Source organism: Parasteatoda tepidariorum, chromosome 10 (assembly GCF_982258835.1).
Source record: "Parasteatoda tepidariorum strain Cologne lab strain chromosome 10, Ptep-v5.0, whole genome shotgun sequence".
NCBI classification, from domain to species: domain Eukaryota; kingdom Metazoa; phylum Arthropoda; class Arachnida; order Araneae; family Theridiidae; genus Parasteatoda; species Parasteatoda tepidariorum.
The window spans coordinates 19,593,757-19,620,974 of NC_141764.1; the positions used below are offsets into that span (position 1 = coordinate 19,593,757).

The 27,218-nt window shown below is 29.8% G+C and overlaps 1 protein-coding gene across 1 annotated transcript in view; it reads right to left on the minus strand.

Moving 5' to 3' along the window:
* Positions 1-26,896, minus strand: part of Slu7 (Pre-mRNA-splicing factor Slu7) — a 34,382-nt gene extending 7,486 nt beyond the window's left edge. Inside the window, exons 1-12 of the mRNA XM_043054279.3 lie at positions 26,807-26,896; positions 26,551-26,712; positions 20,058-20,205; positions 19,369-19,449; positions 17,012-17,176; positions 16,072-16,146; positions 12,161-12,295; positions 11,979-12,076; positions 9,426-9,493; positions 2,880-3,076; positions 747-851; positions 1-35 (exon numbers count right to left, since the gene is read on the minus strand). The exon at positions 1-35 is cut by the window's left edge and continues 76 nt beyond it. Of these exons, the coding sequence (XP_042910213.2) occupies positions 1-35; positions 747-851; positions 2,880-3,076; positions 9,426-9,493; positions 11,979-12,076; positions 12,161-12,295; positions 16,072-16,146; positions 17,012-17,176; positions 19,369-19,449; positions 20,058-20,205; positions 26,551-26,705 (1,262 nt within the window). The 5' untranslated portion in view covers positions 26,706-26,712; positions 26,807-26,896. The remainder of the gene's footprint in view (positions 36-746; positions 852-2,879; positions 3,077-9,425; positions 9,494-11,978; positions 12,077-12,160; positions 12,296-16,071; positions 16,147-17,011; positions 17,177-19,368; positions 19,450-20,057; positions 20,206-26,550; positions 26,713-26,806) is intronic.
* Positions 26,897-27,218: the final 322 nt, after the last annotated feature.

Here is a 27,218-nt window from a genome sequence, read left to right on the forward strand (position 1 = left end):
CACTGGAAATCTTGCCAATACGATCCAAAAACAGCCTGAAAGCAAATCATTACAAAATATAGTTATTAAAGAATTTCAAACCTGTAATTTATGTATAGTTGAATTTTGGTTTATTTGTAATTATTGGTTTATTTAGCTCAAAATTGACAGAAAGCTAAATGAAGTAAAGCCCTAATTTATAACCTGTGTTTTTTATGATACAAATCGAAAAACTAAAAAAAAAAAATGGTTTATTTAAACATTTTTTAACTATTGGGGTAATTTGGAGTAATCAGCAAAATTGATAGCTATGCTATATGACTGGTCCCACAAATTATCATCATGTGTTTGGTAAAACATACCAGATTCCACTTTTTGTACCAAAGAAATTTTAATAAAGATTAACATTTTTAATCATGTATTTTTTTTTTTTTTGCATGTACTTAGTTTAGTTTATAAGTTAAAATAGTAATAATTGTTTAAACATGATAAAATGAAAAAACCTCATTCAGTGGGTATAAAGATAGGTTTTATCAAGTGTGCTCAATCTGAAAAAAACCTGCCAGGTTTCCTTGGCAAACCCTGGTTCCAGATGAGTAAGACTAAGAACCAGAAACAATAAAAGCAAGTGGTGAGCATATAACATAGATAACATAAGTGTTAGCATTAAGTTATTATGAACATTTACACAGAACAACCACAGAAAATGCCATATGTTTAAGTTAGTTATTTACATAACAACAAAAGTTTGAAAGTAAATTACTTACAGTATGATTATTAATGTGAACATCTTCCTCATATTTAGACCTGATGACAGGTTTTTCATCTCCTTTAATAACATTTCCTTGCCTTGAGTACTCCACATAGTCTTCCTAGAGAAAAAATTATGATTAAAAAATCAAAATATTGGTCATTAGCATAACAATGATATGAGTTTTGGAACAAGGATAGGGTACTGTACTGAAAGTGTAAATGATTAGAACAGTAAATCATGAGCACTATCTCATTGCTTTAATTTATGTTCAGATAGAACTAAAAATTCAATAGAGCATACTGAAGTAGTTTATAGTATTTTTGGTTTAAAGCCAAAGATAATTGCAAGGCCGCCAAACAAGTAAGCTTTTTAAAAATAAAAGAAATGAAAAAAAAAAAATTCTTTTCATTAATTGAAGGGTGAATTCAGTGCTGACATGAAGTTTGATTACTCATAATTAAATAAAAAACTAAGTTAGGTAAAAAAAAAATTATTATAAAATCAGATTTTTTTTTCCTGCATAATTAAGAATTAAAACACATTTGAAAGAACTAATTTGAAGTATTGGCCCAGAAGAATATTGTTTTTGAAATATCTTCTCACATTTCTTAGAATCCTTAAATTTTATAAAATAAATAAAAAAAAAATAATAAAAAAAAAAAGGTAAGGTAAGACTTTAAGAGTACATTTGTATAAAAGGAATGACAAAATTTTTAAAGAAATTAATTTAATTGAAAATTAATTAAAAACAACATGTATGTTGCGGATATGATGGTTGCAGACATGTCAAAAAGTTTCTCTTTGTGTTATGCGAAAAAATGTTCTCATGTTCTGTTTACAAATTTTCCGCTAACTGTGTTCACACATCTGTAGACTCAATGCATACCAACCAATGAACATTAATGTTAAATTTTTTGTGTTAACTGCTTTACTGTAATAAAATTTTAAAAACACATTGAAAAGCAAGCATGTGCTCTTATAAATATCCCATATTTAAATACTAAAAGTAAAAATGCAATGTTTTCAGTCTTTAAATAAATAATAAAGTCTGTAAATACAGTACATGTCTTAAAATATCATTTTTAATTAATTACAAGCATTATAATGCAACAATGGCAACAACAAAAAATTAATAAATTTATTTGTCATGTCCGCAACTTTTAAATTCAATTTTTTCACATATTATGCAACATAAAGAATTTAGATCATTATTTTGATTAAAAAAAATTAATATTCATAAAATGTACTTAATGACCTTTAATTTGCGGGAAAATTGAAATATACTGGCTGGAAATACATTGAATTTGCTGGAAAAATTTTAAGCAAACCAGGCTACAGTGCAAAATTACCAGTATAGGGAAACGGTAAATAGGAAAGAATATTTAAAACCATTATTTACTAGCAAAATATAAGATTTCATAATTTTTATCTAAGCATGAAAGTTATTTAATAAAAATTTATCTTAATAAGTAACTTAAAGTAATTAACTTTGAACAAAAAAAAATTAAGCAAAGCTTTATTTAATTAAAATATTTTCTTAGGGGCTGTTCAAAAAGTACGTACATCCCGAAGGGGGGGGGATTTGCTATTTTGTAGGATGGGGAGGGGGTGGCATTACACAAAGTATGTACATAAGCATACACCAAATTTAAATTTGACTTAGATTGTTTTATTTATTGATCCAAAGATAAAGTTGGGTGTTATTGTTTAAATAATTTAAATGAATAAATTATTTTAAATAAATATTTAATTTTATTTAAAACAGAATTATTTTAATTTTTATGAAAAAGGGGGGTAGACTAATAAAATGTACGTACTCTAAGGGGGGGTAAGACCTTATGTACGGTAATGTACGAAGGGGGGTAGGGAGTTAAAATTTCTCCAGCTTTGTGTACGCACTTTTTGAACGACCCCCTAACATTTCATTTTCATAATTGGATCGACTGCTCGCCGACGGTTATAAAATAAAGTTTTTAAAAAATGGGTTGAAGTTTGGGAAACGAGTTTGATATTATTAAATGCATTGTTTGAAAATAGTTCAAAATAGCAGTTTTAAATTTCCGATATACTGCATATTTCTTGAGGTAGTTGACAGTTTACAACACTTTTTAGACACCCTGTATATGTTTAGTAGAGTATTTCTTACAGATTGAGAGAATATCAATTGTTTTGGTGGAGCTTCCAAATATTCTTCTCCCCCATAAGTATCAATGATGCTGTTCTTAATGTTGTCCTTCACTTCTCCCTTCTTCACTTTGAATTCTTGATGAAGAAGTTCTGCCTTTGTGGGTTCTGCCAGCAAGTTCACTTCCACTCCTTTCTCATAGGCTTGCCATGCAAAAGCTGTAAAATAAATATTTCCAATTAATTTATTTCAATTAACACCACCTACATCAGTGATGCACATACAGATGAGTCCGGGTGCTCTTTTGGAGGCCCAGAATAAATAGGATTACTTATAGCCCAAACCTAAGATACAGTAAAACTTTGCTACAACAAAATTTAGGGACCAAATAAATATATTCAGGGTATCTGCTACATTTTAGATTTTCAAATTAAAGACTTTTCATGATTTTCCATGACAAATTCCAAGAATTTTTCATGACTTAACAAAGTTACTATTTTCTCCGACAAAAACGCAACAATAAATTCAAAAAGGCATTATAATAACATTAATTGAAATTATAGGTATAACCAAAACTGTTATACTCTGCATCTTCATATTTATAGATTTCAAAAACAGAGTAAAGAAAGAGTTGAAACAATAATATAGCTGAAAAAAATACAAAAGCAAAAAAAAATTTTTCTGCAGAATTATATTCTAAAGATAATTTTCTTGTTCATCAGAAAGGAAAGAAATACTCCTGATTTTTCTGCACTCATTTTGGAATAAAAAAAATTCAACTAGAATTTTAAATTGATAAAATTAAAAAAAAAAAAAAATCTTAAATCACAGAAATATAAAAGATAACTCAGTCCAGAAATGATGTTTTTTCTTTCATTTCTTGAAAGAACACCATAAAAACATGATAAAATCATTTTATATTCTAGTAAAATATGACTGAGTGGTGATTTTGTTAGGAATTCAGATATTTGGAACAAGATAAAATTGGGGGAGGGGATTCCATTTTAAAAATTAGATTTTTCGGAGACCAAAATCCATGACTTTCCGTGATTTTTTAAAAAAAAAATAGTAAAAATCATGACATTTCATGATAAATTTTGTTCAATACTGAAATTCATGACTTTCTATGATTTTTCATGACTTTCCAGTATATTCCCTGTATATTGTTGTAGAGGGATATATTATTATATCGAGGGCATACATACTTTGGGAACACAATAATATTTTTTTTTTAGTTTTAATGTTATATATGTATTAACAATAAATCTATTTAAATATAACATAAAAACTTAATTTGCCGAGTGTTAATTATGGTTAAATATGAAATAAGATAGGTAAATATGAAATATCAGTGACTTTTTAAGAGATAAGGAAAGCAAATCTGAGAATGGAAGGTTTTGGGGCAGTCTATGTACATCAAGGATGGGTAATTGAAATCTGAATACAAAAGCTATTCACTGTGGTGAAAAGAAATAAGATAAGTACATAATCAGCAATGAGTCATCTCTTGTTAGAAAAGACTGGAAAAAATGGCAAAATATGATAAAATAAGATTTTTTACATTACATGAAAACCAGTAATAAATGGAGAAAATAAAATTGAAATTTGAAAAAAAAATCATTTTACAGGGGTTTAATGCTTTAGATCAGGGGTGGCAAACTTTTAAGCACCAACGTGCCATTTTTTCTAAAAAAAACGCTTAATGAGATCATGGACGTGCCGTCAAATTATTTTGACTTCGTGATTTTTGGGAAAATAATGATACAAAATAGTATCAACTCAAAACTATTTATTTACTATGAAAAAAAAAACATTTTGCAATGTCTCAGTTATACGCGTAGTTCAACTTAAGTAACATCAGTGTGACTTCTGTTGTTGCAGATAAGATGACAAATAACTTATATTAGGTTGTAAGACGTTAGTTTAAGCAGGACTGTTAATTAATTTTTTTTTTTTTGCTATTTTGTTTTTTATGGTCATTAGTTATTTTTTGACATTAATTGTTACATTTTTTGTCAATAATTGCCTATTTTTTTGTGCTTTGTGAAATTTAATCTAATTGTTAATATGCTTCATAGTGAACTTTGTGATCGGTGGCGTGCCCAAAATATTGTGTCGCGTGCCATTGGTTCGCCATCCCTGCTTTAGATAATATTACAATATTGAGAGGAGGATAACATTAATTCATATGCAAGTTTGCCAGGACCACAAAACATTGTAATAAAGGGAGTTATTGTTGTATGGGATATTGCAGTAGCGAGAGTTCACTGTATATGTTGGATAAGAGCCAAATTTTGGGGTTTCACCACTTGGCCTTTTAGGCCTAAACAAGGAAATCGGTCATTAAAACTTTCTAATCAAAATTGATTAATAAATTTTACGTTTTTTATGCTTAATAACTGTACTAAGTATTTTTTAAAAGTAAGTAAAAAGTTTTTTAAAATTTTATTGTGATTATGAGTCTACCCGAAACCTTTCACCAGCAAAGGAGTTTGAGCCTGTGTCAAGCCGGGGCTGAGCCCATCTCTGATACATAATCTAGAATCCTATACAGTCTTCACATGGTCAAGTGCCACTCTAACCTTCTTGTCAAAAGAAAAAGGATTTAACCCCAATATAACAACTTTTGGTAACATTAACTTTTGAATATCACAAGAAATTTGAAATCCCTTAGAGGTATTCGTTATACATGTGTAGGGACCACGATATTACAAATTGATGTCTGGATTCCTTACTTCGATATAATGAATTTTGATATCATGAACTTTTCAATATCCCCACCCAAAAAAAAACTAAATACCAACGCATTTGTTGTGCAGCTAATAATAAAAAAATCATTTTAGGTGAACCTCAATTTCACGACATAATGTTGATAATCCAAAAAACATTTTACCGATTTCTGGAGAATTTAAAATGCATTTTTGAATTTGAATTCTTAAAAACTTTTCTTGGACAATTTTATGAATTATTTCTTGTAACTCCAAAAAAGAGAGAGATTATCATGTTTGAAAAGAACTTGCCTGAATTATCCTTTCCTAAAGAAAAGAACATGTAAGAGATGTACAGATAAGAATATCTGCTGATAAGATAGGAAAGTTTTATTAATTTAATAAATTAAAAAGAAACTGGCACTTATGCAGTTACCCTAGACCAGAGGTCGCCAAAGTGGTCTATATAGACCCCCAAGGGTCTATTTAACAAAGGCGGGGGTCGATCTGAGCCAGGGGGTCGAATGGGGGTCTATCCGAATCGGAAGGGTTGATTGGGGGTCTATGAAAAAACAGTTCTTAATACGCAAATCACACATACCTAATTGAGTATGTAAAATTTGTGAATTTTTTTATAATTGACTTAATATCAGTTTCTTTATAGAATATAAATTAATAAACGTATATTTATTAGAGTGAAACAAGTAATTACATACCAGCACGCAGTGGCACGAACTTCTAGTTTATAAGTCATATGCATATGTGCCATAAAATTGACCAATTTTGAGCCCAATATAGCGAACCTTTCAAAAAAACACCAGGCACACCCATCTCATTGATTAAGAAGCAATAAATCTGTAGTTACTTTACTTATTATTTCTACTTATTTATAATTATTTATTATTTAATAAATATTAAGGTATTTAAATTTCAACATTAATATATTTTTCATAAAACTATTGTTACACAATGTACTATTACTTTAATAAATGTTCAAAATCATAAAGTAAATGTACAAAACAGTATCTAATAGAGTTTTATTTTAATTAACAGAAAACTACTTTTATGGGGGTCGATGGAGATTTCGAAAAATTATATAGGGGTCGATGATCAAAAAAGTTTGGCGACCCATGCCCTAGACCAGTGGTCGGCAAAGTGCGGCTCCAGAGCCGCATGTGGCTCTTTGGCTCCTTAAGTGCGGCTCTGGCACAATTATCCACGGAAGGCGCAATAATATTTTCATTTAAAAAAAAAATCTTGGTAAGAAAAAATTACATCTTATTTTGATAAATTAAAATTTTTCTATAAATCGAGAACATGTATAATTTTTTATTTAAGTTAAAAGATAGATAGGTAATTAAAATTTTATATTGTTGTAAAAATACGTAACGAACATCGAGTTGAATTTTATTAGTTTTCGTAAACGTAAACACAAACCATGTACAAGCTACCGGCTGAAATTGTTCGTATGTTTTCGGCGTACTCATGTGTGATACAAAGGAACCACAAGCATGTCCGCGCATACTTTTTCTAAAGTAGTGGGGATACAAATTGGCATCACAAACCAGCAGTTGCTGTGTGAACAGTTTTGTCTTATCTACCGTGTCTGCCGTTGTCCTGTCTTATTAAAAAGTTGTTGTATTTTTGAACCGAGTTGAAGTTTTCTCCTTTTGAAATTGACATTGGTAGCTTTGAAATACAATTGCTGAATTTAAAAAACAAGGTGCTCTAAATTCGAACGTCTTTGAGTTAAATTGGAAATATTGGAGAAGAAAAAAATTGATCTTAGTTCAGAGCACAAGTGGTCTGCTTTGAATGAACTGGAGAAGGAAGACATAATCATTTTCAATGCTTGGAATAGTATTCCTGACTCTTACGATCAGCTGAAAAAGCTCGCGTTTGCTGTTCTTTCCCTTTTCGACTCTACATATATATGCGAACAACCTTTTTCAAGCATGAACATTATCATGACATAAACTGAGAAGTCGTCTTATTGATGAAAACTTGGAATCATGCCTAAAATTAAAAACAACAACATACAAACCTGATTTACTCAAACTTTCCAAGGAGGTGCAAGCACATTGTTAGCATTAATAAATATTTATTAAATAGGAAATTTAGTTTTATTTAATGTGCTACTTATTTAGTGTAACAAAAGTTTACTAAACAAGCAGATTTGGCTCCCAATTTTTTTTTTAAATTGTTGTAACGTTCGTATTTGGCTCTTTTGCTAATAAGTTTCCCGACCACTGCCCTAGACAATAATTTTGCAGTATTTGGTGATTGGAAAGAATCAGAAATGTTTAAAGAAAAGATTGCATCTGAAGATATATTAGAGAAGGAAGATGATGAAACAGAAAAACTAAATTTAAAATCAAATAAAAATCATAAATATTGACATTGTTCAAAATAAATGTTTTTTGAAATAAATACATGTACAACAAATACATGTATTTTTTTAATGACTACACAGTCATTATTTTGACTGAATTGTTAAAAAATATATATATTCGATTAAAATAGTCAAGTCATATACGAATATATATATGCTTGATATCATGAAGTTTTTAGTATCTCCTATTAATCTTCTAATATTGAGAAATGACTGTATATGTATATAAAAATACATTACTTGAATTACAAATATCTATAACTTTTTTCAAACTCTTATTCTATTTAAAAAAATATGTTTTTTAGGAAAAACAAAGAAATAACAACTATGTTTTAAAATGCTGAAACAATTACAAGTGTAAAAAGACAGATAACTTTTGCCTTTCGGTAAAAATATTTTTTAAACAAAAATATTTTTAAAATGTAAGTAGTTCAAGAGTTCATTTAGGATTTAAGTTTATATGCTGCAAAATGTAAGCAAGTTATGCAGTTATTTAAAAAAAAAGCACAAAATTATTATTTTAAGAAAGAAAATAAAAATTACCAGAATTTATCTAACTAAAAACACTCTTTTTATAACATGTGCAAAACTAATTTTTCGATATTGATTATGGTATTAGCCGACAAGTTGAATAATTTTTGGTCGAATAGATCTTGGAAAGTCAAACAAGGTAGGAATCATTGAAATCAAGGTTTAAATTTCTTTAAATTTTGTTCAAATTTCCTTTTTTTGTCATTGAAATATTTACATTCTTTAAAATGATGCAAAAATTTGCATGTTTCATAATAGCATTATTAAAATACTTTAAAATTATGTAAGAATTTGCACACTATATAATTTTTTTTGACTGTTATTAAAAAATTTAATAAAAATTCTAAAAAGTTATTCAAACTTTTTAGCTACATAAAATTATCGTTGGATTATTAAGTTTTATAATTGTGTACAAAAAATGTTTGTTTCGGTAGTTTCAGAGATATAGCGAAATCTGCAATTCTTAATGATAAACATTAAGAAATTTAACTTTAAACAGCTCTCCAGAGTAAATTATTGGGACTATATTTTTTAGAGAGTGGCTCTTATATTTCTGGAGTCAAAAATTACAATCTGCCAGAAAAAAGAAGGAATATTTATTTAGAGAAAGTTCTGCCTGTATTAGAGAAATGTATAGTTTTTCTGCCTGATTTTTTTTAACTTAAAATAACACTCTGTGCTAATCAATTAAATTATTTAAAAATTAACAGCTTAACCCATTAAGATTGAGCTCTAGTATGTGATAATTAAATTGTTAGAGCAAAAGTTATTTCTGGTGTTCAATTTTTTTCAATTTATGCCTTATTCTTTCAATTTATGCATAACAATCTGTTTTATACATAACTATCAGTTTTAAAGATCAACTCATAGAAAAAGCTTAATAAGTAATTTTACATAAAATAAAAATTGAGAGCTAATAGATAAATTTATACTTACATTGTGTCTGACTATGCTTTGAAGTATCTCCCGTATAACGAACAAAGTTATCACCAGCATAAGCTAACCTAATAAATCAAAAACATACTTTTAGTTACTTATTTTATCATATGAATAATAAAGAAACAATGAGAAAAAAAGGCAACATCATAATTAAACATCATAATTATTTCTAAAAAATGGTTTAGATACATTGGATCAGACCATAAAAAAATCTCAAAATTTAGTTAAAAAATTAAAGTTCTCAAAATTATTTTAAATTATTTGAACTCATATCATTATGAGAGAGAATATTTAGAACAGTATTCATAAGTCAACGTTTTTACATAGTTTGGATTAAAAGAAATTTTCTTATCAGTTTCAATAATAATACAAATTAAATTAGAAAATTCTAAAAGCAGACAAATATAGTACACAGATTAAAATTGCATACTAATTTTCATACCTTGAAATTCAAATTTTTTAACACATTATTGAAATAAACAATAATAAATAATTATTTTCATATTCACTTTGCTAGCTTAGTTTTGATACCTGGTTTTAAGTTGAGAATTATTCAATATGCATAGCTGCCAACATGGACAGGAAAAAATTCAGTAAATTTTAGGAAATAATATAAATTTCATGATAATTGTTGCATAATGTACTAAATATTTTACATTTAACTTTTTAAAAATATTTAACTTTTTGTACTCATTTGAAATACTTTAAAAAAATTCTAATCAGACAAGTGCAGGTTTCTGAAAAAATTTGAAAGACAATCTTAGTTACATGCCCATAAAATAACAATCACAGAGTGATTGTTCGTACTGTGAGTACTTGTGAATGTTGCGTTTCTTGACCTAGGAATGTGCATTCTGTTGTCAGGTTTTTTTTATAAAAATAGAATTTTAAAAACATGTCTTCAATACATAACACTAAAATATGTCAATATTTATTAAACTAATTGAAATATCCTCGAAGCAAGACTTTGTTCTTATAGAAGGAATTGTTCATTGCATATCATTTACATTTTTGCATATGCAATAATTTTTTTAGAAGGAGGATAAGGAAAAAAATTAATTAAATCTAACATTAGGAACACATTAAATTTAGAACACGTTAAATTTTTAATAATAATACTGCATGAATTTTAAATTAATAAGCAAAAAAAAAGCTGCATACAAAATATATAGCTGTATATAGGATAGGAAAAAATCCATTAGATTTTACGAAATAATATAAATTTCATGATAATTGTTGCATAATGTACTGAACATGTTACACATAGGGAATATAAAGGACTTTTATAGTCATCAAAATAGACAAATTGTTATATTTTCCAGTTATGATTGACATTAAACATATTTGAAATGTTATGTATTATGTTTACTCATTTAGAATATTAACCCCTTAACTGCCGAGTAAAATCTACGTGATTCACTCCCCAGTGCCACCGTTTTTCGCTCAAGTGCACCTTCTTACGCGGTGTTTTGGTGGGGTAAAATGATGCACGCTTTGCAATTTAAAAACAGTTTACTTTTACAAGACAAGAAAAAGGAAAGAAAGAAAATACAAAATTTAAATTAAATAATAAAAATACAATAAAAAAGATGCTAAAACTTAGCTGTTGTATGATAAATCCTGAAACATGGTTGGACACATAAACCAACACCACATTCATCGCACGGATAGCGGGATTCACGATGAATTTTTTTTCTTGAACAAACAGCACATTTTCGCGATGCATTTTTCTTTGAAGACGTTGATGGAAAGAATAAAAAGCACCAAATACATACGGAAAACAAAAGCGAAAAAAGAATAAACCCGACCTTACTCAAATAAATACACACAAGCGATTAATATGATATCACTTTTCCATAACATCCTTTTCCCATTCCGAAATTAGTAATGCATTCGCAAAGCAAACACTTCCAAGGTCAGTTTACTGCATTCTGAAGTAGGGGGTGTAGTTCTATTTATAGCAGCGCAATGCAAAGCATCGTACTTCAGGAAAGCGTATATATACGCCTGCGGCAGTTAACGCATCGTCTGGCCGAGACGTATATATACGCCCGCGGCAGTTAAGGGGTTAATAGGCATTTATTTCATCAAAGATAGTTAAAATATATTTTTTAATTAATTTAAAAACAGAGTTCTGAATAAAAATAAACTGATCATAGAACAAAAAGGTTTTGATCTGATTTCTATAAATGAGGTTCATTTCATTATGTATTAGTAATACTTATTTAAATATTCTAGTAAGCAAGCAATAACTTGTACAAAAATTCTATTTCAATAGGAACATTTTAAGGAAACTTACTCAATTTTAGGGAATTTTCTAAAATGTACAAAAACCAGGAGAATTTTAATTAAACCAGTACACCAAGAGAAATTGGCAAAATCCAGTAGAGTTGGCAGCTACAAATATGTTTGCCCCCCCCCCTTTTTGGCACTATACAGTATAAGAGGTAAAAAAAAAATTTTAGCATAATATATTTCAGAAGTATTACTAACATAATTTAAACAAAAAAATTATTTAAAATATATCTATAAAAAAAAGCTTAGCCTTACTCTGTAGCATCTTTTCCAGTGGTTTTGTAAGGGTTATCTCTCATTGCTCTCGTCTTGGGATCATAATATGCAGAGTTAGGATCTAGATTTCGGAGATACTGAAAAACAACAGAAACTTAGTATTTTTCGTACAAGATATCGTAGAAATAATTTTGCTAAAAAAGTTACGGTTTCGTAGTTACTTTAGCAGTATCTTCTCGAATTCTAAGATTTCTGACCGTAATTCTTTGTTTGCTGTCCACTTTTGTACCTGGCATATCAGCATGGTCTGCATACTTCTCCTCATCATCATCGTCATCAATATCAGCATCTTTTGTCTGCAAAAATAAGGAAAAATTATCAGCAAAAAACATTTATAAAACATGAAAAACCATTTTTTCAGTAATGATTCTTGGTCTATCCCAGAGCTGTAAACATTTGTCAAAACAATACAACTATTTTCCCAAATTAGAGATTATATTTCACTCTTATAAATGAAAAACAAAAAGTAATTATCATATTAATATTAATAAAACACTGCATATAGTACTACATATATGTAGCAGTAGTTGATTAAACATTACATACATGCAGCATTCAAATTCCGATATCTGAATAACCAGTTAAATAAATTTTCGTCAAAACAAAAATTTTATATATAATTTATTGTATCAATCATAATCGATTAAGTATAATAAACTGCTGTTTGTAGAAAATGCAACACCATGAAAGAATCATCAGAATCAAATGAAATTTAATGCAGAAACGACTTGTACTGATACAAATAAATGATGAAATTTTCAAAACAAAAGAAACAAATTAAGCATCCGAAATCAGTATTTGGTGCAGCCACCACGCGCTGCAATAAGTGCTGCTATACGACGTGGCATGGAGTCAAACAGATGTTGAATATCTGCTTGAGGAAGAGAATTCCATATCGCTTGTATGCGCAACCAAAGTTCGTCTTTGGAAACTGCAGGACGCGGATCACGAGTGAGACGCCGACCAACCATATCCCACACGTGCTCAATAGGCGACATATCCGGCGAATAAGCAGGCCAAGGAAGAAGTTGCATGCGTTGTGCTGAACAGAAGTCTCTAACAGTCCGCGCAACATGTGGGCGTGCATTATCCTGCTCAAAGATAGCTCCAGGGATGCCTTGAAGGAAAGGAACGACTTCGGGCTGTAGCACTTCAAGGACGTATCTGTTGCTATTGAGATTACCCTCAATTCGTATCAAATTGGATCGTCCATGATACGAAATCGCACCCCAGACCATAACTCCGGGTGTTCGACCACTATGTCGTTCAATAATACACTCAGGAAGGCAGCGTTGACCGGCATAACGTCTAACACGAACACGGCCATCATGGGTCCACAAATTGAAGCGTGATTCATCTGAAAAGACAACTTGGTGCCAATCAGCTCGCCAGTCTCTGTGCTCAAGAGCCCACTGCCGACGCAGCCGTCGATGATCCGCCGTGAGGGGAATCCTGTATAATGGCACCCTTGCACGCAATCCACGGCGCAGCAGACGACGACGAATTGACGAAGCCGACAATTGTACGCCTGTAGCAGTAGACCAATGTGCTGCCAGCTGCCTGGAGGAAGCTGTGCGATCATTCACCGCCATGCGGAGCAGGTGTCGATCATCGCGCTCTGACGTCACCTTCTGTCGTCCAGTGCCTGTTTTTCGAGTTGTTCGGTGCTCGTCGGTCCACTGCTTCCAAACTCGCATCACTGTGGAACTGTTCCGCTGCATACGAGCTGCTATTGCGCGATAGGAAAATCCTCCTTCTCGAAGGCCGATTATCCTCCCTCGTTCAAACTCCGTAAGTTGCTTGAATTTCTTATTCTTCCGTCGTGGAGGCATACTCAGGTCTCACTAAACGTTTGCCACTAACAAATAATCATAGACTATTTTCAACGTCCCGCTACAGCACTTTATTTATACGCTTTCAGCATCAATTCAGAGGGCGCTGCGCGCGCCACGCACGCGCGATGGCTCTGAAACTTTATTAATTTGCATAATACCCTATAATTGACATTTGCTGCGAATTTCATTTGATTCTGATGATTCCTTCATGGTGTTGCATTTTCTACAAACAGCAGTTTATTTACTAAACAACTTCTTGGAGGAGAACGTCTTTTTCCATCAAACTCATTTTTATTACATGAAAGACATCAAAAGTTAAGTTCTTTCATGCGTGAGAAGGAGAGAAATGGGGCTTTTCTGTTGCCTAAATGCCTGCCTGTCACCTATGCTTTAATATACAGTGAAACCTCCTGTTATGGACACTCCTGCAAAACGGACGCCTCTCAATACGGACATATTTTTAATTCCCCGGGAATCTTCTATGAATAAACCATTATGTACATTCTCCGCAAAGCGGACACTCCCGTAACCGGACGCGAACAGTCATTTTGGTCCTGAAACGTAGTTTTTAATCTCTACAAACCGGACACTACTTTTTCTAAATAAATTGCAAGCTAAAAAAATTCAACTTTTCACAGCATGTAAATAAAACTTTTTGCCTTATCCATAACTAAAAATATTGTTAAGCTATTTCACCACCGAAAAATCAATCTTTCTCCTGTCACCTTGCCTTATCTTTGTAAAGAAAGGAGAGAAAATGGTACTGCACTCCTGAAATAATTCTGACATCAGCATCTTTTGATCTTTTCATCTGGACCTCACAGGTTATGAGACCCCTCAAGTTGAAATGACTTTTCTCAATGCTTCTTCCCCATTGAAAATTTCTTTAATTTTCTTATCAATTTGAAGACTGTATTTAACACAACTTGGGTAAAAAAAAGAGAACAGAAGTATAATCTTTGAGGTGTTTATATAAATGAAACATTTATTCATACACTTGATTGATCAATTGTGAATAATCATCTCCATAGGTCCTCATGACTTACAGGTATGCATTACTTTTTTTTCTGCGAATCATGGGAGGTTTATTTTCCAAGAAGGTATTAACCATGTTCCCTATCAAATGATAAGTAGGTGTAAGGGGATGTGAACCTAATAATTGAAACGGACTGAGGACAGTACGCTCCTATTTGGTATCATATGTCTAACATTAGTATCTATGCTAATAGGAAAATTATATTTATTTATCTGTAGCTACATCCAGAATTGTGTATTTATATCAAACTTCTTTATATATTCTTTTTTATCTTTCTTATTGTTTAAATAAATATTCTTGTAGATATTTACAGTATCCTTGTAGATATTATTTAATTGTTTCTACATTTTTGAGAATATTCTAAAAACAATTCACGGTGTTAAATTTCGTTATTAGGGTAACCTTCCCGTAAACGGACAACTCTCATAAACGGACAAATTTTTTGATCCCATGAATGTCCGCTTAACGGAGGTTTCACTGTATATATATATATATATATATATAATATTTTATAAAATTTAAGAGGTTTTAAAGTTTGAAGAATTAGTTTATTTCTTTAAATCTGAAAAGAAGCATTTATATTAACATCCTTCATGCTTTTCAATATTGTTCTGATAGAATTAGTAGCATAGTCACGAACTAATTGAATGGTTGCACTCAGGAATTTTTAACATAATTGAAAAGATGGAATAAAAAATTGATGTAACTCTAATTATATGAAAAAATTCTTTAAATATACAGTGCATGGATAATTTCTATAAAAAGTAGCAAATAGTGTCCTAAGAGATCAATAGAATTGTTTTCTTAAGGCACATGCATATGCATATATTTATAAATTGTCATCACAATGTTTATACTTGTATTTATACTATATGCAGATAATAATACCTTGTAAAAAAAATTAGTCATAATATAAAAAATCTTTAAAGCAACTTAAAGCTTTGGATTAGGAATTAAAACTTGATCAAATACACTTCGAACTTACAATTCCAGCTTAATTTCAGAAATGAAATTCTGACTTTGTGACATAGAAATATTTTATACTTTACTACTAAGATTAAAATTACAATTTACAATATTAATATTAAAATTACACAAATCTCACAAATAAACATTTCAGGGTTAGGCTTAAATAGAATCATAGAAATAAAAAAGAGAAAAAAATTAAAATTTTGTTAAAAAAAAAAAATAATAATAATACCTGTTCTTTAGCTAAGTTAGTTTCATCTGATAAATAATCTTGCTTTAGTTTCTCTTCTTTTAAGTGACGCTTAGCCTAAAAAACATATTAATAATTAGTAAGAAAGAATATTAAGATGGACAGAATTTCACAAGAAAAAAGATATGCATGTAGAAAATGAAATATGTTAGTTCCTAACAATTAAACAACATAATTTTTAACAAAATTAGAAAAACAGTAAACACAAAAAACCTAAATACAAACGAAATGTGATGTTTTTTAACAATGAAATAAACATGCAATATTGGTATACACAGCCGCAAGTACTCAGAAAAAGAAAATCTCTGTCTTTTCCCTAATTTTCTTAGGTGAATCAAGTGAATCATCCATCTGATGAATCATCAAATTTCTCTTATTTTTATAACTGAAGGCATAAATCTACCAATCTCAAATTTATCAAAACTTATCCATCTTTAATAATTTTTCAATCTTGTCTTATTCATACATATAAAATATAATTCAAACTACTTATTATTCAAATTGAAAATAATGATCTTGTTATAAAAATATGCTACAAAAATAAACTTAACAAACTTATTATGTAAAAGGATTCAGGTAGAGCAGTTAAAAGATGTCAGACGCAAGTATTTTTTTTCCCCCTTTGCTGTTGTTATTATGAGATATAATTTTTTTTATCTGATTTTTAACTAGAATAAGGATAGAAAAAGGTCAGAAAATATCTACTTTCATTGATATAAATTGAACCAAAATTAAACATTATAAATTTTTTCATAATTTGTACTATCTCAAAAGCAAATTAAGTACTTTGGGCATTAGAATAAAATTCTGATATACAAATTCCTTTATTTTCTTTCCTCATTGTTCCAGATTATTACGGATAAAAAAAAGGATAAACTATAAAAATTAATTTAAGAAAAATGATATTGCATTAGGAAAATACCTCTTCAATTTTAGAAAATTCCTCAACAATATTGTGGTAGTTGCTTGGGTCGTAACCACTCCAACGGTCCCTTTTACCGTCATAATCTAGCATGAGATTTGGAAGTACTGTCTCATCCGGTGCAAAATCACTTTGCGAATATTTAGCACCAACTTTTCTGGGTCGCTGAAAATATTTTAAAAATTGAGAATGCAGAAAACATATAAAGTAGCTAAAAGTATCATAGCTACTATCATTTGAAAATTAAAAAATAACCATATTAGGAATTATTTTAAATTAAAAAAGGAATCTTTTTAAGTATACACTTTTAATATTTAGCATTTCTTTTTAGTATGTTGTTCATTCTCATACCTGCCAACACTGGAGAAATAAAATAACGAAGATTTTACTAGCGACATTTTTTAGACTACGAGTAAAGTGTTTTAATTCATCGTGCATAATCATGTAAGTCAAGAAGAGAAATTCAAAATAGGAAATAATATAAGCACTTACATTTGCCGAAGAAAAAAATATGTATTTAAATCTTAAAGTAAAGAAAACGTTTTCAAAACATCTTTTATAATTACTTAAACTATTAACACTCAACATCAATATTGGCAATAACACCATCTGTTGAGGAATAAGAGAAGTATTTTAGCCATCAACAGTTATTTTATTGAAAAAAATTTTTTTTTTAATTTCTTCAAAAACAGGAGATAGTCATAAAATATAGGAGTCTTTGTTAAAAAAAACAGGAGACTTGGCAGGTATGCATTCTAATATAAAATGCTCTTTGATTTAAATTATTATTTTTTAATGTGAAAGTTTTTCTTTTTTTTTTTATGTGTACTGAAATCTTTCCTTAAAGCAAGCTACATCTTTTTCATAAGAACGGTACAGAAAGTTTTCCTTTTTAAAGGTTACACAGAAATAAATATTTATGTCAATTAACTTCTTTAACCGTAAGGTTTCGTGACACGGTAAAAGCGATTCCAAGAGTTTGGGGTTTTTTCTTTAAACGTCACTGTAATGATTTTTTAAACCTTAATTATATTTATATCTAATTAATAATCTATTTACTTATTTATTTTGGTTGTCTTAATAAAATAGAAAGTAAAATGCCATTGAAAAAGAAACAGTAAAATTATATTCAAACAATATCAAAATTTATTAAAACAATAGCAATTTGGCATTACAATTAAAAAATAAAATACATGTATGTTTCTGAAGTGAAAAAAAACTTTTGATATTTTGGACATTTAGTCTTTTTTAATCAAATTAAATTATGACAGGTTTTTAAATTTCCTTCAAGAAAAATTTATTTTTCATCATATTGCCTCGATTCATCATTTCTCGAAGTATCGACCATTGAGAATAATACGAACGTGACGGACATGAGTTTAAAAGAAAGATTTGAAAAAGTATGAAAAGTAATAAAAAATTTAAAAATTAATAAATTTAAAATAAGTAAAAAAAAATTTTTAAAATAAAAAAAACATGTTTATTTATTTACTGAAAAAAAAAGAAAGAAATTTCAAGTTGAACACACTCTTTTCATTTAAATGCAAAGAATAAAACTTCAACATTTGTAACGGGTTGCCTTTTTTTTTTCTCTCTTCAGTATATAAGTGTAAATAACGGACGTTTCTAATTGTTTGAAAAATTTTGAGGCCTTTTGCAAATGTTAGCACTCGTCAATGTGGACAGCATGAATTGGTAGCCTTAACTCTAATATTTTTACTTAACTACCCTTAACTCTTATCTTCCATGCCACAACAGATGAGATGACTGCAAGACATAACAGATTAAATGTGCACCTTGCTATTTATATAAGCTGGATGGTTAGGCTACAATCATGATAGAACTGACTAGACCCAACTCAACACCAGCGGAATCGGTGACACTAGAGGGCTATTAAAGGGTGACATTTAGCCTCCATGCTGTAGGTTGTGAACCATTTTATCGAAGCATAAATTAACATAGCTAGGAAAAAAACAACTACCCTTATTTGATTTTTTTTTTTTGTAGGTAGGTATAAAAGAACTATCCTTATTTGATATGCATTTTTTAAGAGAAAAAGGGATAATTAAAATAAATGTAATCCATTGGTATTTATTGATTTAACAGGATGAAAGCAAGGCCATAAAAATATATTTTGAACAACGAAGTAAAAAAAAACAAAACAGATTAGTTTTACACAAGGCGCGACAGACGATGAAGTAAAATAATTGCATTACATTTTTGTAAATCAATTCGAATTACACAAAGAGTTAAATGATTTATAAAAAAGAAACAAACAACATTTCTGATACAATAACTAATAAACAATAGCAAGGAATAAAAGAAAACAATTTACATAGAAAAATTAGTTAGTGTACCTCTAAGCAATCTTTTTTCGTGTGTGTCATTGCACCACAGTTCTCACATGCACCAGGGCGATAGCGGACACAAATTGAACCCTAAAAATAAGTAAAAGATATTTCCAAACTTTTTCTTTATAAATCAAAAAATTATTTCTCAATACAACCTAAGAAGACAATTGTCAAACAGATTCTCATTTTTGGCAATGCATTTTTAATTTTAAAAAAATCATAAGATAGAATCCCTAATTAACAAAGGTTTATACTAATAAAAGTTATAATGATATACACCTGTAAATCATTAATTAATGGTATCTTAATTTTTTTATTTTGTTTATGAAAATAATAAATTAAAATCTTAAAAAAAAATTATTCTTTTATTATATTTCAAAGTAATTGCATGATTTTGATATTACCTAATTATTTAAGATAGCTAGTCACAGCATTTTTTTTTTAAAGGTCTTAAATCATCTAAAATTTTTAAAAAAATCTTTGATAAAGTGAAAAACATAATAGAAATATACAAGGCGTAATTAGTTTAAAAAATATAAAGCTGTAACCAAGACATATTATATTAATTTTCAGATGGTTTAATTTAAGAAAACGATTACATTATACCGACTTACTGAAGAAATTTACTCATTTGTGAAATTTGAATTCAAGAAAAAAATTATTTTTTTCTTCTTAAATATAATAGGAGTAATTACCTTTAATCCTCGTACATATTCATCACTAATTTGACTGAAATCTTTCTGTCGATCAGGTTGGGGCCTTTGGTGTTTCAAAGTTGCAGTTTTCGCACCAAAATACCATGGAGCAGAAGAAATATACTGTGGTAGATGAGGATTAATATCCCTAAAATTAAAGATATTTAGAATCAGAGTTGAATATTTGACATGACAAACATCAAAAAAGGTTACAATTATCAATGACTGCTTAAAAAGAAGTTTTAAAAAAGTGAATACTCAGGAGCAATGTCATATTAAAGAAAAGCTTTGGAGAGAAATTTCATTCTGATATTAATTTTTGAGGATGGAATTTTTAAATAGAAGTGTGGATTTCAAAACAAATACCACATTTATAAATTACAGATTATATTATGTAGCTAACAAATAAATTATACAAAGAAAATAGACCAGAATTATGACTTCGATGGGGTAGACTATATTTGACGGCGCCCCTTGATTCTCGCCAAGTTGTGATAGCGGCTCATCCCCAAGCTGGGCAATGTTGAAACCCAATTGTAATTCTGATTGGCTTAGATTTTAGCGTTATTTTTATATGTTCAACGGTACAAGTAATTTCAGAGGCCCGTTAGTTTTATCTTAGATACCGGCTGAAAAGAATACTTTTGCTTTTGGTCAAGGACAGGGTTGGGGTTTTGGATGTCCTAAACTGGTTTTGGACAGGACACACTGTCTAAACTGGATATCTTTACTGTCTTAAACTGGATAAAACTGTCTTAAAGTATTCAAAACTTTAAACTTTGGTAAAAGGTAAAAATTCTATAGGTGTAACCATAGTACACATAATAATTACATGTATCAATAAATATTTGATATTTTTTATACAATTTACTACTTAATTTGTTTAAAAATGTTATAATTTCTGCATTAAAGGATGATAAAAAAGACATCTATTTAAAAAAAAATTGTTTTTAAACATAAATATATTAGTTTAAATTGGAAATACAAAATAACTAAAAAATGTATTAACAGTTTTGAAGAGCATAACATCAGTTTCAGTTACTGACACTGGTGATGTATCACCACTATGTTAAAAGAATCGAACATGAATGAAATAAAAGTATTCTTGGATAGTACTATAGATAAATAAACCTGTTTATGACCAACCAAGCACTTAGTCCCTAATAGCTTAACCTGTATGGCAATGTCCAATTTCAGTTATGTACTATTGAATGAGAGGACCAATTGAACTTGATTACTGATTAATTTTCTTTTGTTTAATGTTTAAATTGAAGAGTCAAACAATATTAATAAAACATTATACTTTTAAAAACAAATATTCTCCAGCAGATTTAATTATCAATATGTTATTAGTTCTATGTTTATTTTACCTTTTAAATATTGTTCAGATAAAATTGTGACATAATTTGAGTAAAAGGGTTTTGGACAGTTTAAGACAGTTTTGGACAAAGGGGTTTAAGACAGGTCGGTTTAAACCGTGGATTAATCCATTCAGTCCTAAACCTTGCCAACCCTGGTCAATAAGATCAAAGGTATATGGGCAGTTATAAAAAGGGACTTTAGAAAAAATGTCACAGCCAGTCCGATACCACAGACGCCATTTCCAATTTATATTTCGCCGAATTTAAGTGGCGATGGAGGTACACAGATTCTATTCATGATAAATTTAGACAGCATCTAACCTCTATTAGAGAATTCTGTGCACCCAAATCTGAGGATATTCAAGCTTAATGAAGAAGTGAGTTGTTTCTTTCCTTTTCTTTCTGTGCTTACTCCATTAATCTTTGTTTCGATTCAAAATGCATTTTATTGGGTTTATTAATTTTACTTATATTGGGTTCATTACAATTTTATAATGTTTTGGCCGATGTTTTGGTGAAATTTTCCAATGTTTTATTGAAATATCATTATGTTTTGGCTGCCATTACTGTTACCACAGTGTTCCGCGTAAACAGGAATGGAGCCTAATGGATAAGTCGCCAATTTCACCAAGGGGCACCCTCAAGTATATTTTACCCTTCAATGTTTAGTGATAAAACATTATTTCTCATTGATTTCAGTTTTTTTCTCCATTTAAATTAAGGTTTTTAAAATAAAAGGAATTTAAATTTTTATATACGTTTTTTATTTCTCTAGTCAATAGCATGTTTGAAATTCATAACACAATTGACACCTTCATTAGTGGCATAAAAAGGTTATAGCTTCAAAACGGTCTTTAAAGACTTTATTTTGTTATAATTTGTGAAAAACTCTTCCAAGACGAACTGTTATTATTTGGCAATGTTAGTGCAATCGGTATTAATTTCCTAATCTCAGACTGTATGAAAGAAGTTATTATCACTCTGTTTTGGCAGAGTGATAATGACGGTGTAGTTACATAGATTGACTAATTTTCTTTATTTAATAGCGAGAAGAAGAAAGAAAAAAATAACATTTTAAACAAAACTTTTACAAGGAGCATTTTCAGTCTCTGTAAACTTTTTAAGGTTTCAAACTCAAATCTGATGCAGGAAACATACGCCTTTAGAAAACTTAGCTCAGAAGTGTGGAGTTTTTCATAATAAAGTAGAGCCCGCATAAAACAAGATTGCAGATTTCAAGAGTGAAGTGAAATGTTTCGATTGTTAAATTTGCACACTTTTTTTCGGATTTAGCAGGAGAAAACATGAATAAATATCAGAAATAATAAAAATCTAAAGTAAAAAAAAAAAAAAAAAATTGGACAGTACACTATGAATTGTTTTAACTTATTAAAGTAGAAAGAATTATTTAAAGTATTACAGAATTACATCTTGTTGAACCATAGTCTAGCTAAACCATGTGCAATTGGTAGTTCACCTTTTTTAAAAACTCTACAATTACAATAATTCTTTTGATGTGAAGAATTTAATGAAAAAAATTATCGAAACTACAATGAAAACAACAGTATGGAAATGGGGGGGGGGAGTGTTGTAACTCGTAACTAGTTAAAAGAGTCTGCAAACTGCTTTTTAATTAAGATTGTTGGAGGATTTCCATATTCTGATCTACGCCAAAATAATTGACAAGTCATAGGAACTTCTAGCAACAGTGGCAGGGTTGGGTTTTTGACGTCAAAAAGTGGTTTTTGACATGACAAGGGTATAATACTGGTTTAAACCGTCAAAAACTGAAGTTTGCCAAGAAAATATATAAACTTCAAAACTACCAACAGTTGCCATGCATTATATTGAAATTTAATTATACTATAGGTAATCAGCAGGTTTTAAAATATTTTTTAATTAAAATTAAGGTAAAATAACAGATTTAAAATCTCAGAAATTTATATTCAAATGCATGTGCAGAAAAATTTTGCACAAAAATTGTTTAAATATTTATATTTAAAATTTTTTTCTTTTTGATACTTAAGAAAATTAAAAGTTTATTACTATGCATTTTTGACATATAAGGAACATATAACTAATATTTATAAGGAACTTACAAGTTATGTTGTATAAATACAAACTTGATACAAGATACAAGTGTATAAAAAAAAATTTTTTAATGTTATACCGAATATCTTTATTATCCAGTATGTTAATTTGAATTTAAAAGTAGTTATATTTATGAATAATGATAAATATAATTCATATTGTTTATTATATTTATTTATAATTATTACACTTATCATTTTAAAAAAATTTTTATCTCTTAAATTTTTTTTCTCCACTCGTATTAAGAATACAAATAATGCATATCTTGAAAGCAAGAAGTAACTATTCAACAGCTGAATATTTAGATATTCAACAAAACTATATCATATTCAGCAAAATGAATAGGCTGAATATACTGTAAATCGACACTAACTACTCTGTGTATTTAACAGAAAGCACTTAAATTTGTATTGTCTTATGTTAAAAAGATTATTAAGAAGATTTAAAAAAATATTAAAAAGATTTTTCTTTAAAAGAAGATGTCTAATGTACAAAACTGCTAATGTTTATCTTTGAAAATGTCTAATTTTTTGTATAATCTATACCAGTGGTGCGCAAACTTTTTTCGACCGCGACCCCTTTTGTAGAGAGAAAATTTTTGGCGACCCCTAGAGATAAATGTTCACAAATACGATGTATATTTCGAGCATTATTTCGTTTCCTCGAATAAAAACATCATCATATTTGACTCATATTAATTTTATTTATAATTTTAAGAAAATACTTTTTGTATAACACAAAAATCAGTAAATTGCCCTTTAATGAGATGTATGTGGCTGCAAGTTTCTAATTATCTCATCGATGTTTGGATGTATGTTGCTAATTGCAATTCGCATATCATCTTCAGGTTTTAAACGCGAGTGGTATTTAGTTTTTATTGAAACTAGCTTGCTAAATCCAGTTTCACATAAATACGTTGATGCAAATTGTATTAACACTCTGATGGCATTCTTGCATAAAACGGGATATTGTTTTTCCACGGATAACCAAAATGTTTGGCAAGGCTGAGTCTCAAATTGATTTCGAAGAGTATAATCACTAATCAGATCTATCAATTGCTCTTTCTCACTAATTTGAAGCGTTGAACTGCATATGTCAAAGGAAAATGTATCACGAATCCAACCAAGATCGTTTTCAGGAAAATCCTCGAACCTTCTCGAAAAATTTTTCTTTAACTTTTCAATGTGATTGGAAATGATGTTTTTAAATGTAAATATATCTATATTATTTTCCTTGATAAAATCGTTAAAGCAAGGGAACATGTTGCTGTTGTTTTTATTCAGTTCAGTTTGCCAGAGACTAAACTTATTCTTAAAAGCTTGAATTTTACTGGCTGTAGTTATGATAGTTGAATTCTCACTCTGCAAGCTCAAATTTAAGTCGTTAAGTTTTTCGAAAATATCAACTAAATAGCTCAGCTTCCCTAGCCAAACTTCATTGATCAAACTTGCCAATCTATGTTTCTTTTCGATTTAGAACATGTACACTTCATTTCTCAAATCAAATATCCGTCATAGTATTTTCCCACGTGAAAGCCATCTGACTTCGATGTGTAACAGTAATTTCTCATACGTTGAGCCCATCTCATTGCAAAGTATTGAAAAGAGACGGCTGTTGTGGCTGTTGCATTTAATGTAGTTAATTGAACTAACAGCGTCTTGTAATACGTTGTGCAACTCTTCATCCATATCTTTTGCAACAAGAGCTTTCCGATGAATCATACAGTGATTAAATACCATATGAGGTGCCACCTTCTGAATTAAGCCTCTGAGCCCTTTATTCGAACCTGTTAATGCTGCAGCACCATCAGTACAAACCGCAACACAGTTTGCCCAGGTAAGGGACTTGGTTTCAAAATATTCATTTATTACTTCGAATATTTTTTCTCCAGTTGTTTTTCCTTCCAAATTTTTGCAACATAAAAACGTTTCTGTTATATCTTCATTAAAAATAAACCTAACGTAAATAATTAGTTGTGACATTTTAGTAATATCGGTAGTCTCGTCCAGTTGTAAAGCAAATATAGATGAATTTTGGATGCGTTTTATGACTTCTGACTCGATATTTCGTGACATTTCGAAAATCCAATTGCAATTAAACAGTGAGTGATGGCGCTTCACTCTTTATATGTACACTGTATGGTATGCAGCATGCAGGGATAATGCATTTCATAAAAATTTGGCGACCCCCAAAAAACTTCTGGCGACCCCTAGTTTGCGCACCACTGATCTATACTATACACTAAATTTGGTTATAAATAAATTTCTTAATAATATCACTGCAGATTTTCAATAACACATGAAAATGAATACATAATATTACAAAAGATGTGAGTTTTCAAAAGTACAAGATTTTGGTTACTATTCAAAATATAAGTGTTTCTTCAAAATTTTAAACTTATTTTTTCTAGAACATATTTAGAAACACTATCCTTTAAAAAATATATAAATTTTATGTATTAATTAAATTTCACATATGAATATAGGTTTTTGACATTTTCGACATTTTTGACAATGAGGTTTTTGACATGACGCATTTGAATTCATATGGTTTAAACCATGGTTTAAACTGTCAAAAACTGTCACATGTCAAAAACCTGCCAACCCTGAACAGTGGTGAGGGAGAAATTAAAAAAAGATCCCCGAAGAAGATCAACTCAAGAAAGTATAATTCGCAGAAATTCACAGGAAAACCTCAACATATTTCACTTTTTTCTTCTTTTAAATTTTCCTTTTAAAAGAAATCCATTAGCACCATCCATATCAAAATCCATTTAGGACCTTGGCCATTGGCCAAGATCACGATATGGAAATATCCTTCTATATTGTTCACAGAAAGGTTTGAATTTTATCTAAGTCTATTCAAGGCAATATATAAAATACAAGGTTCGGGCACTTAAAAAAAAGGAAACATTTGATTGACCTATTTGAAGAAACTCTTCAACTAGATTCTGAGCAGAAGCAAGTAGTAAACTTTTCAGGAGATTATGTATAACACTCAAAAATTCAACTCGATGCATATTTAATTGAAATTGCACTTACTTTCCATCTTCATCCACAGCAGCAGGAGCATTACCAGCTTTTCTAGCTTCTTCTAACTCTTTTGCTTTACGCCAATCTTCTCTACTTCGTTTTTTAGGCTCATCGATATCTTTATTCTTGAGTATCTCTGATACAGGTCTACTGACAGAATTCATTGTTCTGCTATAATTATATAATACAGTCAATTAAAGATGTATTAAGAGCTCTGGTAAATAAATATGAAATAAACGCACAAGAAACTTGCATCATTACTTACTGTTTATTTTGCGCTAGAGAGTACGATTCGAACTGCCTATTCTTGTGCGACCGAATTTTAAATTATACTTGTTCTTCGTTTCATTCGGTCCCGCATGGACTGATCGTTAAGACACGGTTCCCAGCAGATCACCGAAGTCAAGCATCACTGGCTACGGTCAGTGTGCGGGTGAGTGACCACTTGGATCAGTTTGCGTAGGGACCGAGGATGTGCGGTATTGGACCTCGTTAAACTGTGCTACCGTTAAGTGCTCGATTTCGCGCGCAGGTCGTCGGGCTACCGAAGCGGGGGTGCCATCCCTTCCGCAGAGCATCAAAATTGTGATGGCATGTCCTCGGATCATCCTCCGGGATGTTTCCCAGACGTCGCCAATAGCCCATTGTGCAGCTTTACTGCGACGTAAAGTAACAAC